This window comes from Hippoglossus stenolepis, chromosome 8, assembly GCF_022539355.2.
Source record: "Hippoglossus stenolepis isolate QCI-W04-F060 chromosome 8, HSTE1.2, whole genome shotgun sequence".
Taxonomy (NCBI): domain Eukaryota; kingdom Metazoa; phylum Chordata; class Actinopteri; order Pleuronectiformes; family Pleuronectidae; genus Hippoglossus; species Hippoglossus stenolepis.
Window position 1 is genome coordinate 11,388,271 of NC_061490.1, and position 16,678 is coordinate 11,404,948.

Consider the following 16,678-nt stretch of genomic DNA (forward strand, 5'->3'; position numbering starts at 1 on the left):
GTTTGAACGCAAATGTCTGAGTGAGAGCCTCTGGAGTTTCTGTGAACTTAATACAAGGGGGCAGGTGGAGAAAGTCTGCAGAAACTCCAGAGCCGAGGTAAGAGGGGATCCTCTGCTGGATTCACAGGGGTATGCAAGGGTGTTGATGACGAAAACAAAAATAAAACAAATATCTCAGGATCAAGAAGCATAGCCATAAATGTAGAAGACATCAGACGAACATGTCAAAAAAGTTTGTGTTGATAAGAGCCGGTGACGTGTCGGTGGTATAAATATGTTATGTCCTGTCTCTGCCTGCTGTGCCACCGCTCACCTGCATCCTCCATACCATTTGTTGCTGTTGCTAAAGCGAGTGGAGAATCTCCCACTGTGTTGATCATTTGTGAAAAGAAAGTCAAGACCCAAATCTCCGGAGTTCCCCCGGAGGACATGTCTGGAAACAACTAAACAGGACTAGTAAAATACTAAAAGTACTGTTTTCATGGTAATAAATTTACCTCTGATATGCAGCACATTGCTGCTCTGGTTGTGGCTTCACAGTCAACTTCTCACCCTGTTCCTGCTTGTTCTGAGGCTTATTGTTTTTCTATGCATCCAGACGTCTGTGAGCTCAGATTTACTTCTCCCTCAGCCGGCCACAGCCGTGAACGCTACACCTTGGGCACAATGGTTAACACAAATCTATGTAAAGGTCAGGAGCAACGTTGATAAGAGCTATTATTCCACCGTGTCAGCCTGGAGAGTGGAGAGTGAAGTTGTGGCAGCCAGACACAAATCACAGGAAACAGGCAGCAAACACACTAAGACTCAGTTAGCTAACATAAACATATTCACAGCGCAAAGTAACACACAAGCACGCAGGCACTTTTCACTCAGTCTCTGGCGGCTGTGTTTACACAGTGTGTGTTTGTATTTTGTTACAGTGATTATTTGTGATTGTACAAATCAAGGATTTGGCAGAGATAATGCTGTGTGAGGGATGAGCCAGTAGCCTCTTTGAACCCCAGAAAAAAAACAGAGTAGAAACCAACACGGGAAAAAAGATGAGAGATTAATACTTTCTAGCTTGAGTAAAGCATTCAAAATATGAATGTTTAAAAGGTATTAAATATCTATTTAAAACCCCAGCAATGGCAACAGGGTATATTCAACATGGCTTTATGGCCAGATTAAATTAACTTTCTGTTGGGTAGATAAATATGTTATTATTAGTGTCAGAAGGTGAAAAAAAGAAAATAGGGGGAACTGAAAAGAGGGAGCTGAACAAAGCGAAGTGAATAAAATAGCGCATGAGCTCCAAGGTTATCTTTTCTACTCCCTGCATGGGTGAGGCCTGTGACAAAGAGAATAGGATGTTTCTACCCCTCAATAACAAAAATCCAGACGGTTGGATTTTATTGTATTACATCTTTGGCTCTATTAAAAAGAGTAAGAGTAACCCCACAAGCTTTTTGTGGAGAATAATGTGCAGGTTGTGAATGAGAACAATATCAGCAATATGTTTTCACTGTGTCACACAATGTGTAAGAAAATGAAATCAAAATGATACATATTTAGGAATGGCAATGCAAACATGTTGCACTATGCATGATCACAGACACTGAACTTGACTTTCATTACAACATAAACTCCACAGTGGTGCAGGCCTCGCCTCCATAGCTGCTTTCAGACATGCACAAAATGAGACATTATCTTGAAATTTATCCAGAGGGGCTGAGTGTGGGAAAAACACAAATTTCAGTTACTTGGGATACTTTTCCTGCCAGTCCCCGTAGTCAAATGTCCGACTGAGCCCATGTGAGAATACAGGAGAAAAGATGTCCATAAAATCCAGCAAACAAGTGGGCTGTGTTGATTTCTAACACAGAACAGACTAGAAACTGGAAGAATACAGATATCTCAGGATGACAAACATAGTGCAGAAGATGTCAGATTGGAAAAACGAGATTCAAGAGCTTCTGGCAATAACGTCCGATGCCGGTGTCAATGTGCTGTAAACAAAAGCCATCCAAAAAGAGCTTTCTGCAGGGTAATTTACACATGGTATTGTGCTTCCTGTATGCTCTACCCAGGTGCCACCTCTTGTCTCAATGTTCTGGAAATGTTCCTGTTGTTATGAACACACCTGACTGGGACAATCTCCTGCTGCACTCCTCGTGTATTCAAGGAAAAATTCTAACAAATTAACTTTAATTTCTCCGATTTTTTGGGTAAACATGTCTGAAAACATCTGATGTCAATATTAATTCAACCTCCAATAGTTGTGATTTAAGAACTGCCAGTGCGGCTATGACACATCAAGGCAGCAGTTCACCTGCCTGCAGTTCTTCACTCATGTATTTGAGAGAGTGCGCTCACACTACAAGAAACCTGCTTCCACTGCCTATTCCCTCTGAGCCATCTCCTCTACCTGCTGGATACAAATGATGAAGTTGGTTATTGTGCTCAGGTTGGAGCGGAGGATCATTAACACCTGACTTAAACACATCGCAATAACAATGACAGAGACTGTGACTGCCAAAAATGTGACTAAATACAGAACGTGGAAGACACCGATAATGGAATGAAATGAACTGTAACAGTGGAACAAAGGGCTTTTTTTTTTAATGCCAGGAGTCTAATGGCAAAGGTTCACACAATCAGACACAGCAACAAATACACACACTGGTTTAATGACCCATCCTGACTGAGTGGCAGTAAATTCCTTGTTTATGATGCTGAAGCATCACGATTCAACTTGCTCACAAAAGGGCTTTTATTGTTGCAGAGAGCGCGCGCACACGCACACGCACACACACACACACACACACAGAGAGCAAGATGGGACCATTAGTGTAGCCTGGGGCATAACAGTCACATAGGCACCAGCTTCTCTACTACCATCAAGTGTGCTAAAACTGTGACACAGAGCATTAGAAAGACATGAAGTCTTTTTTCCAGTTTAGGGCTGAATGGAAAATGAACTCTACCCTCAGGCTCATCTGTTTGCATGAAGAAGTTATGGAAGGAGCAACATAAGAGACAACCTAAATGCTGGTGACCGCACCATAAGACCAGCCCAACATCAGCTGCAGAAGCAAGAACACGGACAAATTCAAAGCAACCATGTCTGATTCAGCCCTATGTTGAAAAACGACAACACTACATATTTCAAGTATTTTCCTCTCTCATGCTGCGCATTCATCAACGACTATTCCATCCATCGCTGACCATTCACTAACTATAGACAACCCGTGAAAAAGCTTTTGTTGTACAGTTGCCAATCCAAACTTTCACAAGGTTTTAGAGGTACATTTATCAAAGGCTGTCTAATGCTTTAAGCATTTCAAGTATTTCTCTCTTAAATGCTTCTTATCAGCCGCTATTCCAGCCACTGCTTTACAGCTCTCGCTGACGGCTCAATACAGACATACAAAATCTGTGAAAGAGCTTTGTGCTGTATTGTTGCAAATACAAACTTTAATATGACAGAGGTTATGCTAGAGGTTTAGCTTTTTCAAAAGCTGCTTCAAAGTAGATAACTTCCTTGAAAAAAAAAAAGAAAAACCTTGGTTGTTTGATTATGGTCACTTCTGTGTCACTTCATCTTTGCATTTTAACTTTCAAGGTCACCAGAAGGATGAAGTGATTATGTTGTTTGGACGTCTATTCAGGGTGGTGAGATTGAATGGTTGATATCAAATATTATTATTTATATTATTAAGAAATTTTTAAATGTGATTAATTTAACTTTATCCGAAAAATGCCAACAGTAACTATGTTTCAAATGATGAATTGGACTCAAATTGTGGTCTGTAAAAAAAAAAACCCACTGAATTATTTTTGATATAAAACATACAGGCTACATTTTATCATTTTGTAAACATTTGTATCATCATCCACTCACTGTGTCTTCAAGTACAGAGGAAAACAAAATACAAGAATATCCGCAACAACTTTGCCGCAGCACGCTGCTTTTGGACTGAGACTTTAAAGACCGAATTAGGAGCACGGCTCATTAATGTGTCAAGTAGAGATGACTCAAAATGTGCTAATGGCCCAGGAGGAACCTGTCATTGTTCCTTTAATACAAAGCCAGAGGGCATTTGAGGACTGGCTGGACTGAGCTGAATTTATTTTCTGATGGGAATAAAATTAACTTGGTGGGGGAGGAAAAAGTCAATCTAATTTGGCTTTAATAGGTGCAAATGAAATTAATATGCAACTTAATGAAACTAATATTGTGAATCAATTTGAACGTGAAATTAAATTTTCATAGGTAATCCCAAGTGAAACACTGTGCCAGGCTGTTTTGTGGATTTGCACTAATAAAGAGAAGGAAATGGTAGAGTAGATTTATATATTTGACTGTATGCAGAGCAATTTGAAATGAGGCAGTGGGTTTAATTTAACACTGACTGTGAACCTAATTGTCGACTGTGGTTGACAAAGTCAAAGAGTCACCTTCTGAGACTTCTCTTCCATTTCATATAAACATACACTTTCTCTGGTGGACCTGTGATTTCTGCTGATTATTCGACCAAGAAGAAGAACTGTGTCTGTTTCATCCCAATCACACCATCGTCCACATATGTGCCTTAACCTGCCCCACTGAGCGCGACCTCTGACCCCATCCATTTACACCGGCTATTGTGCTCAGTGTGCTGTGATAGAAGAGAGGTAAACAGCTGCTTTTTTCCCCTCAGCATCTGGTAACAAGAAAGACCCTCAATAGAGCAAACACCCCCGTCAAGGCCCGACAGTCCCCTTGTGAAACCATATTTAAATCCACCTGATCTGGATTTGTATTTATTTTCACCAAATTGCACACACTCCTAGATATCTGTCTCCTAAATATGTCTAATTTAATTAAGATCCATGACTTACCTCTGAGAAATCAACAAAAATGTGGTTTAAACAGGTTTTGCAATGTTAAAGTGAAAAATAAATTCAGATTCAGATTCCTCACTAAAACTAATCCGTCCAGTAGTTTCTGCGTAATCCGGCTAACAAACAGAAAAAACACTGAATAAAAAATAACCTCTTTGGCAGAGGTAATGACAAAAAGAGATGTTCTCTAAAAGTACTATCACTCTGTATGTGGTACTAAATCTGTTATTGACTTCAGGGCCCAAATCTAAGCATTTGTTTGATTTAATCTCATGTTTAATGTGGATCTACTGCACTGGAAGTTACTGACTTGATACAAATGAAAAAGCATTACTAATACTCTTTACCATATAATCCTGTATTATATGCTAGGGGGGAAAAATCTATTAACTGCATTTAAATATATATTAATATTTCTATTTTTTTAGATTCAAGACATTTCCCGGCCCTGCTGCTCCCCTGTGGAAGCCCTCCGTCCTGCAGCATGACGTCAACCTGACATTTGGCATGAAAACACAGGGAAAGGGGAGAGAGAGGGCGCTTACATGAATGTATCCCACATGTTCACACAAAATCTGGCGACAAACTTGAGACGTTAAAAAGGCCACACACAGACACACTACAAATTAAAAGTTTAAAAATGATCTCATCTGACGCAGAGGACGTCTGAAGAACAACTGCAAGTGATGTTGTGCATGTGTGTGCGAGTGCGTGTGTCAGACAAAGATCTCTCTGTTTTCATCAGCTGACAAATGTCACCAATGATGTCACTACTACCTCAGAGGACTATTTAAAACAGATCGTCGGAAATCAGAGAGCATAAAGGAGACGTTCTGTTTGCCGCGGCGCGCTCACACGTGCAAATACGCGCACACACATCTGCTAAGAGAACCGTGTCAAATCAGTGACACTAATGACAGACCGACTCACACAAAAGCACACATTAAGCCTGGATTTTCAGCGACACAAGTGTTATTTTGGCAGAGATTTGTCAACAGCCGATTCACCCCGTCAACATAGTGTATTGGCGTAATCCCGTCGACCTTTCTAAAAGAGTTTCATTTAAAAGAGTGAAGGCGGATTTATTTGTAGCCAGACTGACCCTATTGAAAAACAACATCAAATTCATCTGGATCAGATACAGACCCCCTGCTGGAGGAGGGACTTACATCTGCACATGCATACCACAACATCAAAAAGATTTGGCTTGAAGGCCAACAAAGGCACAGACAAATAAAAAGGGTCAGTCAGGCAGGTCCACAATCACAAAAAAGCAAGAAATATTCACATCACGCTCGGTTGATAGTGACCGAGGAAGGAGTGAAAGAGGCACTGAAAGAGGCCGAGATCCATTTATCAACAATTATCCCAAGGACACACAGAGGCTTTGAAAGGGCCAGAAAGAGAGTGTGTCTGCCTCCATTGAAGCTATTCATAACAACTACAATACAGGAATAAACCAATCACATGACACTGGTGGCCAATTTTTTCGGGAATGGTTGACAAGGAAGTTGTGAATAAGGCTTTGAAAACAAGTGTTGAAACAGTACACTGGCAGTTTTACTAAACACATGTTTCTCTTTTAGCCTTTTTAAACAAGCTAAATTTGGTTGTGACCAAAGGTGTTTATCTGAAAAGCAGAAGCAGTTGGATTAACAGGTTTTCTAGTATTAAATGAAAGTCTAACCTAAGAAGCTTCACAAGCCACAAATAAAGACCAATGAGCTCTACACGTCTAAGACACATTTGACTATTTGGGAACACTCGCTGCCTTATGAGATGTGTGAGTGTGGCGGTTGGAGTAAAAATTTAACATGAAAGACAGAAAAATAAAACCTAAGAGCTAGATTTATAACATAAGCCGCCTTTATCGATTATAATGAATGTATTTGAAATGTAATGCATTTCAAGGCAAAGGTAAATGGATGACATTTATTGACACAATGTGAAATGTGGCAATTTCAGCAACACAGAAACACAATGCATCCCTCTCACACACGAAATAATCATAAAAACACCTTCTATGGTAGTAACGCAGTAATAAATAACAGGTCAGGACCTGAAAACCGGTCACAACCTGGTTGTCAGTGGGTCACTTTGTTACAGGGACCAGAATGTTGCTGCAATTAGCCCAAGAGGTTCAAGGACACTAATGGAAATTCCAACTGCACACGAAACAGGCTTTAACAAAGAGATGTATTGTTGATCATGTAATGTATGCAACTTCTCAAAGATGATTAGAAAAAGCTTAATCTTGTTTTCTTAAAAGAGGAAATGACGACAAAAAGTGAATGGTTATTTATTTATACAACGAAAGCCCTGGTCTTAGAGGACATTAGTGCTGTGTCCACAAGTTGTTTACTTCCTTGCTTTGTGTGTCGAGCCATTAGTGTATAAACCTTGAAGACATGCAGGGGGATGATTGATGGATTATCATCAGTCGAGGCCCAGCACAGTGGAATTAGTCTGTCGTAACCCTTTTTAACTAGCCCGCTGAGAATACAGCACATGGGTTAGTATAGACGCGCAGATCTGTAAACAACATGAAATTAGCCCATAAAAGTGTGTGTGTGTGTGTGTGTGTGTGTATATGTCTGTGCTTTTCTATCTAAAACTATCTATCTACACTATAAATCTGGGTTATTGCTGTTTATGGTAAAATAAAACTTGACCATATACAACAGTAATCTTAGTGAGTATTCTTATCCAAACTAAGTATCAGCAACATTACAGCTAAGATGGAAGAGGAACTATCTCAATCTGTAACTGTAGCCAGGTTTCACACAAGGGCAATGTTGTAGCTTTATTCCGCCTTGCAGTTCTGTATAAAGAGTAAGAATACAGCATTGGAGAGTGGATTATTGTTATGCCTTTACCCTGGCAGCAGAGATAGTCACAGAGCCAAATGGATGTCTGTGTAAAATGGATATCCAGAGAGATGGACACAGACACTGTTGTGTTACACGTCACGCCTCTGATTCTGGAACAAGATGCTATGTAAAATCACACATGGTATGCAGGCTTGTTTGGTTCAGTTTACACAATCAAAGGTGACTTAACGTAACTAGAGCTTGATCGATTGTGTATTTTCTTAATTCAAGTTCCATATTTTTGGTTGCATTTTTGTTTTGTTTTATTTATATTTATTTATAATACATTTTATGGTCAAGCCTGAGGTACATTTCTTAAGGGCTTGATAATGACACCTTTGGAATCAGTGCTGTATTTTTCCTTCTTCGACATATGTATTGGCAGTTATATCTGACGCTAATATCGACATCAGACCAAATAAATCCATATCGGTCGGACTCTAAACATAAAAGTTAATCTGGAATAAAGCAGAATCTCTGCGTAAAAGCAGCTTAACTCTGTTTTTCTTTGTATCTGCTTCATGATGGAAATAAAATGGAAGCAGAGACAAAAAGATAAGACACCTGTTGGGTTTCGATTACATTTGAAGAATATGTGGCTCTATATGCACACACACAGACACACACTACGACACACACATCTCAAGCAGACCATGTGAAATTGATCAAATTAGAATCACAGAGGGGCTCTGTTTAAGTGGTTGTGCAAAAGGAAGACGCTATACACACACTCACACATACACGCAAGCAGTGAAATTGAATTCACAGATTGAATTCACAGTTGCAGCTGAATATCTTATGCAGGAGGTTTTCTGTTTGTGTGTCTGTGTCCTACCCAGTGTTAATGGAGATGATTTCAATGAGTGGGTTCCTCCTGATCTTGGGCAGGTCCAGTCTCGCTCCTCCGAGCCTCCGGCCTCCATCTTTCTTCTGACCTAACAGCCGAACCGAGTGGCCTGAAAACAACAAACAGGACTTCATTACATACTTGTTTTCTAATTGAAACAGTTGCGGCCAGTGTGTGTTTTTCTGTTGTTTGCTTGAAAAGGTGACACACTAGCCTGTAGAGCTGTGTGTGGAAAGGTGGGTGTGCAGATACAGTAAAAGCATGTCCATGTTGAAAATGAATATATTACTGTGTTATAAGTTCGAAAATCTGCTGGATGACATTATTCAGGGTTTGTGTGCACAGAGAAAAACAAATAAAACAACACATAATAAAAAGAGAAGTTCACTGTTTTGTCTATATCTACAACACACTCAAATGCACACACACACACATTTACATAAAGCTTCTCACCCACAAACAACTAGAAACTTTCTATTATGCAATAACAAGCTTTAGATAGTCAAATAAAAGCCTTGATTTAACTTCTCACAACTAATAAATATGATGGTTAAGTGAAGAGAATAGAGGAAGAGGTATTTCGCAATATCAGAGCAGATGTGGTAATGGTTTGGTCAAAAGAGGGAGAAATTAACTGGTGTAACTATGCAGGAAATGGAATAATCCTGCCACCAGATGCACCAGAAATCAATTAAAGGCAAACATGAATAAATAAAGTGTGAAGAGGAGAAAGAACATGATATTTGTGCTGAGCTAAACTCCACAGATTTTACCAGAGTAGTTAACAGAGGTGAAAACAATGATAGATGGGTAAGAAAAAAGGGATCTTCAAAATAAAGAGGGATATTTCATCTTTTACCAACTGCACCCAAACAATTCCAAAAGTATCACTCAGTGGATATAACATTGTTACAGAACTAAATGAGAATCGATAACGGAGTCTAATAGCTAATAGCTCAAGATGTCCAGGCTTTGGTGTGTGGAAATGGGATACTGGAGTCTCTCCTTCCCGAACGGCTAATAGGCTACCAGCTAGAAACGTGCGAGATGGAGCCGCTGAGGGATGGAATTGTCTTCCTGTTTTCATCCACTTTACATGGGTCTCCTGGGAGGGTGGGCTCAGGGCAGGAAGCATGGCTATCAATTGGTAGATAAAAATGACAATCTGGCCCAGAGGAGGACAAAGAGCCAATCGGTGAGGCGTGACTGGTCGTAATATCCCAGTACAAGCAAGGAAATGAGAAAACTTCCCTGGTGGAAAACAGCTTGGGACTTGGAGCACGTTTGGCCATTTTTTCCTCCGGGCCAGCTGTCTGTGCAAACGCCTTTGGTAGCAAAACAAGGACTTTGAATTAATGTGCTCTCTAATATCTCTGTAACCATCTCTCCCTCTGTTTGATGATCGATCAGTTCATCCATACATTAATACATTATTTAACAGAGATTAACTGTCCCACCTGCTCCTCAACTGTTGCTTTAAACATTGAATCAGAAGTTCATTCAATAAATGTATGAAAGAAGAAAGTTAAGGACATATCAATAATGATGAGTAAAATATGTTGACTAGATCAAAGCCTACAAGAGCTTTGGCTTCCAGGTTTTTATGCAACAAGGCCTAAATCTACTTAGAAATGTATTTTTGACCTTGTTTATACTTTTCACTTGATCCAAACAAAAGTAAATAATATAATAGTAATAATAATAATAATAAGACATGTGAACCAACTTGTCTGCTATGAAGAATGAAAAAGTGACAAAATCCCACAATTATAGACCACAATAAAGTGGACTTAATCAATTAAGAAAATATTTTATATTTATCTATAAACTAAGCAGCAGCTCACAGAACAAGCGTAACCACACTAGCTAAGCACAATGCGGTAAAACAATCGACTCCTTTTTCCTGACTGAAAATAGCCATAAGAGTAATTTCGCTTCAGCTAAGGTCTATTGGGTGGTGGTAAAAGTTGAATGTTTTCTCCAGATTGTTGATATTGTACATTTGTTTCAGATCATTTTAGCTGTGGGAAAAATAAAGTTACCCATACCTAATTGCTTACACAGCCTTGTCTGAAGAAAGCCATTTCCAGTGTGGTGCTGGTTTTCCAGATGGTTTTCCCAAATTATGACATTGACCATTCTCATAAAACTTGGTAAATTGTCATTTCCCACATATTCCTGTCTTTTCTTTCCCTCTAAAACTTAACAGGACCCCTGAGAGTGTGCCTGCCACCCAAGACTCAAAGTACAATCTCACGACCAGCATGAAATCACACCAGGAGTGTATCAAAAGCCAAATTCAATTTCAGGCCCTAGGGGACCAGGAATGAGAAGAGATAAAATAAGTGACTTGACTTCTTGAAGAAGACTGAAGAAAGCTGGCATAATTGTCATCTCAATTACGGAGTTTAGAGAGGCCAACTGCTGAGATGGGCCACCCCACGTAGACACAGAGACACACACAGCGCCTCATACCACATTTTCCTGTAACTGACTGGCCTCCTCTTTTCCCCCTGCGGTTTCCCCCCCTGATCTCTCTCTCTCTCTCTCTCCGTTGTTCCTTTCTCTCCTTCATAAATACAAACCAACATAAATCCTCCTATCCACTCATAACGGCCCATCATATCATGCTAGGGAGAGGGAGGGAGGGGAGTAAGGATAGATGGATGGAAGGGTTGATGGATGGATGGTTTGATGATGACAGAAAAAAATGCATCCCAGATGAAAGATGTAGTGGCGAGCCAGATGGATGGCCGGATCATGGAGGTGGGGAGCTAAAAGGATGACCTCTTGACCTGGGTCTGATGTCTCATAAGTGGTGGGTCTTGTTGTGCTCCCTGGTTTGATTGTAAAGCAGCAGGCAGGATCGAGGGGGAAAGAGGTAAATTGGAGAGAAGGAGTGCAATGCCAATGTCATTTATCCTCCTAACATAACAGGTAATTGGATATGTACCATCATCTTTAAAAATAAATCTGCTTATTTTCTGGCCAAACGTCAGGGAAATTAATTTTGATGGAAAATATCTTAGATGCACATCAAATGCATTGCTTATAAATTCTACAATGTGCCTTAATGCAAATATTTCAAACGAGTGCTTCCTTTTAGAAGCCATACACGGGGCTTTGATGCTTGACAATGACTAGCTCCACTACAGAGCTTGCATTTGTACCTCCAGATGGGAGGTCACTGAGCATTAAACGATCTTCACAGCGCCTTCAGATGACTTCAAACATATGTGAATGCATCAAGTTGCCTCTTGGAACCTGCTCTTCAATTCCTCCCTTATTCAATCTTTCCATTCAATAACATCGTCACACTCCTGATGTATTTCTCAGCATTAACAAACACAAACAGTCTGTTTATACTGGTGAAATAAGGATCGTGAGGTTATATGGATCCAATATAGCCTCTGATCTGAAGCTAAGTAGATACATTAGCCTGTCTAACCTTTGCAGCCCCCTGTGTCTATGTCACACACATACACTAAATCTAAACTGTTTTGATGATAAAAGAATATCAGGTGAAATAGCATCATCTGAGGCTATCAACGCAGTGATGGAAGATCAATATTGGGAGAGCAACTAAAGAAATTGAGAAATCAAAATGGCACTATAAAGAAAGAGGTACGTAAAATATTTATTAAAGGTGCAAAGGTAAGACTTTCAAGGAAGTGTGCAATCCTTAAAGATTGAAAACATGAAAAACACATTTCAAGCCTTTGTGTTGCATTCTATCTAGGGCTGGACAATATGGCTAAACTTACATAACTGTTATTACGAAAAATGTCACATTATTATTTATGTTAAGCTTAAAGATTTTTCTCGCTGTTGAGTGGAGGATGTGGTTTTAAAGTCTTTTTTTATGAGCAGAGGATGACAAACACTGTTAACAGCAAAACATTTGACAAATCAAGTGTTATTATTATGTGTTATACCTCCTCACTGTGTTTACACAATGCATAAGCAATCTATCCATATATATTGAACCTTTGATATATTGCTATTGATGAAAATGTGTATCCATTGGTGCTATTACAGAATTTTTTGCAGATCTACTGGTTGGTTTGGAAAACAAGACAAAGCCAAAGGTGTGTTCGTGGTTTGCAAGAAAATTAACATCAGGCACAGCTAAAAAACATTTCTACACAGTGGCAAGCACCACAAGACCGGGCAGCACTTGTAATGTGAGTGGCTGTATAGATATTAAGTACCGTGTGCATGCTCAGCAATCCACCTGAGATAACTTCAGGATAGAGACCAGCTCTTGTATTTACTATACAGGCAGTAACCTGAGCTTTATGTTAGATGGATGCAGTATTTACAGTAGTGAGGGATCGTGCAGTGACATTGGATCCGTTCTTTTTGAGCCAGAATAGATAGCCTCATGCCTCAAGAACCAAGAACCAAGGTCATAAAAGCCTACTAGTACTCATGTGGAAAAGAGACCTGCAAGCGGTTTTTGGTTCAGCAAAGAACTGTGTCTATTAGCCGTTCACTGAAGTAAGTATTTTAGTAGCCATTACAACAGGCAAATCCCGGAGCTTAAAGGTTTATGCGCAGGCCTCCGAGCTGAAATAACAGTTCTCAGTTTATACGAGGTCATAAAGAACTGTAATGATACTGGGGAAATTAGTTTCTATGGAGGGGGCACGGATGAAGGAAAAGGGGAGGGAAGGAGGGTCGAGTGTAAGAGGAAAAGGGGAAGACATAGATAGATTATGAGAAATGGGTGGAGGAAAGAATAGGGAAAGAAAAAGGAAAGAAGGAGAAAAATCATAGAGAAGAAAGAAGAAATAAAGGTCACGGTGTACAAGTGAGTGTGTGTGTTTGTTTGTGCGTGTGTGTGTGTGTAGCCAGACGATTTAGGGTTGATGACACACTGTAAAATTAATCCTCAGTTCAGCTGTCCTTCATTAGAGTGAGGCCTGCAGTGCAAACTAGTCACTCATACACACACAGCACACAGTGTAAACTCAATCTGTTCTTTATTAGAGAACAGCTGGGGGTGAATGACAGCTTGACTGGACACTCTCACACTGTAAACTCGCTCTGACCTTCATTAAACTGTTGAGTGCGTTGGTTCACTAACAGTTTAAATGGATGACCTAATCACTGCCATGTGAGTCTGTCCCGCTGTGAGCCACTCAGACGGAGATGACCACTTAACATGCTACTCAGACAGCAAGACAGAGAGATTCGAAAAACACTCGGCTTTTAAATACACGTCAGGGCTAATCACTGATCATACTCATCAACGTAGTCAAGTTAAGTTTTGTGTGCATTTACTTTCATACAATTTAAACCATGAAAAAAAGCAGTAAATCAAGTCACCCTGCACTTGGACATTTAACACAAAGAACAGACTCTTGTAGACCGAAATTAACTTTCTAACCTTTTGGCCAAAAATCAAAATTATGTTGAATACAGCCTTGAAGAAACCAGAGTAAAATACATTATATATATATATATATATATATATTTATTATTCTGGCATATAAATCTAATTTCAATTCAAGTATAAAAACCAAAATACAATTCAAGAAGTCCTGATCTTAAAATTCATCTATGAAGTGAACTTCAGGGACAAGAATAGAGACTTTGATTGATTCAAGGATGCAGACGCACAAGCAGTGTGGCACTCGCTTTGTTCATGGTCATGAATGTCCTCCTGATTCAATGTTTTACTTCAGATGACAAAGGTGTTGTTTCTTTTTTTGTCTTCGGCATACTGGAGACACACAAAACAACTCTTCACTGTAGCCTCTGCATAATACTGTAGCCGGCCTTGTACAACTTCAAACCTTGCTTTATCAACTTTCTTTTTTCCAGATGTTTCATCCAATATCTCTTTTGATTAGCCTGATACCAAACAAATGATAGTGACCTGCATCCCTCAAATCAATCATTCCATCAATAAAAATATATTTGTATAGCCCATATTCACAAATCACACTTTGTCGCAAAGGGCTTAACAAGGTGCGACATCCCCTGTCCTTAATCCTCAACAAGAGTGAGGAAAAACTACGATATATGAACACTGCCATTTTGCACTTTTGGGGCCAGAGTCTGCACAATTGCAATCCAGAGTGAAGCCACATTATCAAGGTCCTGCAGTTACATGCGATTGACCAATCGTAAGTCAGTTTTTATAGCATCATATAACAGATTAAAAACAAAAACTTTCTGGAAAAATTTACGAAATACCTTGCATCAGTGACGACAAATAAAATTACAGAAACCATCTTTGGGAAAAAAAAATTTAACATGTACTTTGACTATTTAGTAATGCCCCATCCACTAACATGGAGGAGGCAGGGTTTATGATCTATACTGCAGCAAGCCAACAGGAGACAATCTGAGCGCTTTGTCTTTGCATTTGGGGAGCTGTCATGTTGTCCATCTTTATATACAGACTATGGTGTGGCATAGTGTTTCATTACATGGCCATGTTGATCCAAACATTTACCCTGCAGTGCTGTGAAAGTCCTCTCAGATTTACTCGCCCATGTTTCACGGGTGTTAATTTAGGACCCCTCTTGTAAATGTTTGCACTTTAAACAATCACCATCAATAATGACACAATCAAATGTTGTTAAAACCTTATAATAATTCACAGTCATCATTTTTGATTAGGTACTTTTCTACAGGACCATGATATATTCCTGCTTTTGACAGTCCAGTCATTCTCAGTCCTGCTCTTCTGTCAATAAGTGGACAGACTGCTTTACTGAAAATCATTCATATGTGGAGCTGACTCAAGAACTTCATTTCCCATTCCAATAATAAAAGGATTCTCATTCATTCATTAGCTGATCAATGCGTTGCTGCTCGCTCACTCATACAATTGCTGCTCCTGGGTGTGTGTGTGTGTGTGTGTGTGTGTGTGTGTGTGTGTGTGTGTGTGTGTGTGTGCTTTGTATGTGTGTGTGCGTCAAAATACCTTTAATTGCCTCATCCACGACTTCCACCACTCGATCAATCTGCTGGACCTGAAATACAGACACACATGGGAGAAGTTTATTGATGCTGACGAGCCAAGTCCACAAGGTCAAACAAAAGCCTGATATTGACAACCCACAAACACACATAAACTGATCCACACTTAAACAAGGTGGGCATGTAAATATACACAAAGACGATGTGGGGTATAAGCACACGGACAAACAAGTGCAAAAGAAGACGCTGCTGTTTTCCCAGCCAGGATGAAGTGGTATAGATTTCTTAAATGCCATTGCGTGTCCATGTAGCTGTAAAACCACGTATATTATGTATCGACAGAGACGCGGTCTTGGAGTGAGCATTCATGGATGAGAGCAAAGGGAGTATAAGAAAGAGGCAGAGAGAATGGCAGACATATGATTATAGAGGGAACAATTCAGCAAGAACACATCATTCGAATATGAGAGAATAAAACTGAATCATGTTATGACCAATCAAAATATTCTCCTCATTTCCCCTGTGATGTAAATCCTGCAGCTCCATAGGTAACTCTGAAACCACCACCAAATGATGGAGAGACTAAAAGAACACTAGGAGAGCACATACCTCCACCGACGCTAATTCCCTATATCTCAATGTTAAAGAAAGTGAAAAGAAGACGATCTCCCTATTTATACGAATCCCTTCAGAATTTGATATAGGTTCTTACATGTGTCGTGCTTCATCCCTACACACAATTTCATCGAAATCAGTAGTTTTTGAGTAATCCTGCTAACTAACAAACAAACTGCAATGAAAACATAGCCTCCTTGGTGGAGCTAAAAACAAGCAAGATGCTGCTTACATGTTGGCCACAGATAGAAGCCAGAATAGAAGCTTTGAGTGGATATTAAAGAGCCAGAATTCTGAGAAAAGCACTCATTTTACTCATCTACTATCCTTAGGAGAGACAATAAGTGGAAGTGACATATAAGGGTTTACAGAGGGAAAAAGAAGTGGGGGAAAGTAAAAAAAAAAAGAATAATTCAATGCCATGACTTTCCCTTTTATTCCTCCCAGCATCCCCTCTACATCTAATTCTCTCACTTTCTCTATTCTTAGAGGTCTATGCTCAAACCCTTAGTGCCAGCTCTCAATGCCTCCAGGCCCATTA

At 39.7% G+C, this 16,678-nt stretch overlaps 1 protein-coding gene across 1 annotated transcript in view; it reads right to left on the reverse strand.

The window, feature by feature from the left end:
• cdkal1 (CDK5 regulatory subunit associated protein 1-like 1) overlaps nucleotides 1-16,678 on the reverse strand; it is a 229,058-nt gene that overhangs the window by 141,526 nt on the left and 70,854 nt on the right. The window contains exons 6-7 of the mRNA XM_035164365.2: nucleotides 15,527-15,575; nucleotides 8,575-8,695 (exon numbers count right to left, since the gene is read on the reverse strand). Coding sequence (XP_035020256.1) covers nucleotides 8,575-8,695; nucleotides 15,527-15,575 — 170 coding nt within the window. The remainder of the gene's footprint in view (nucleotides 1-8,574; nucleotides 8,696-15,526; nucleotides 15,576-16,678) is intronic.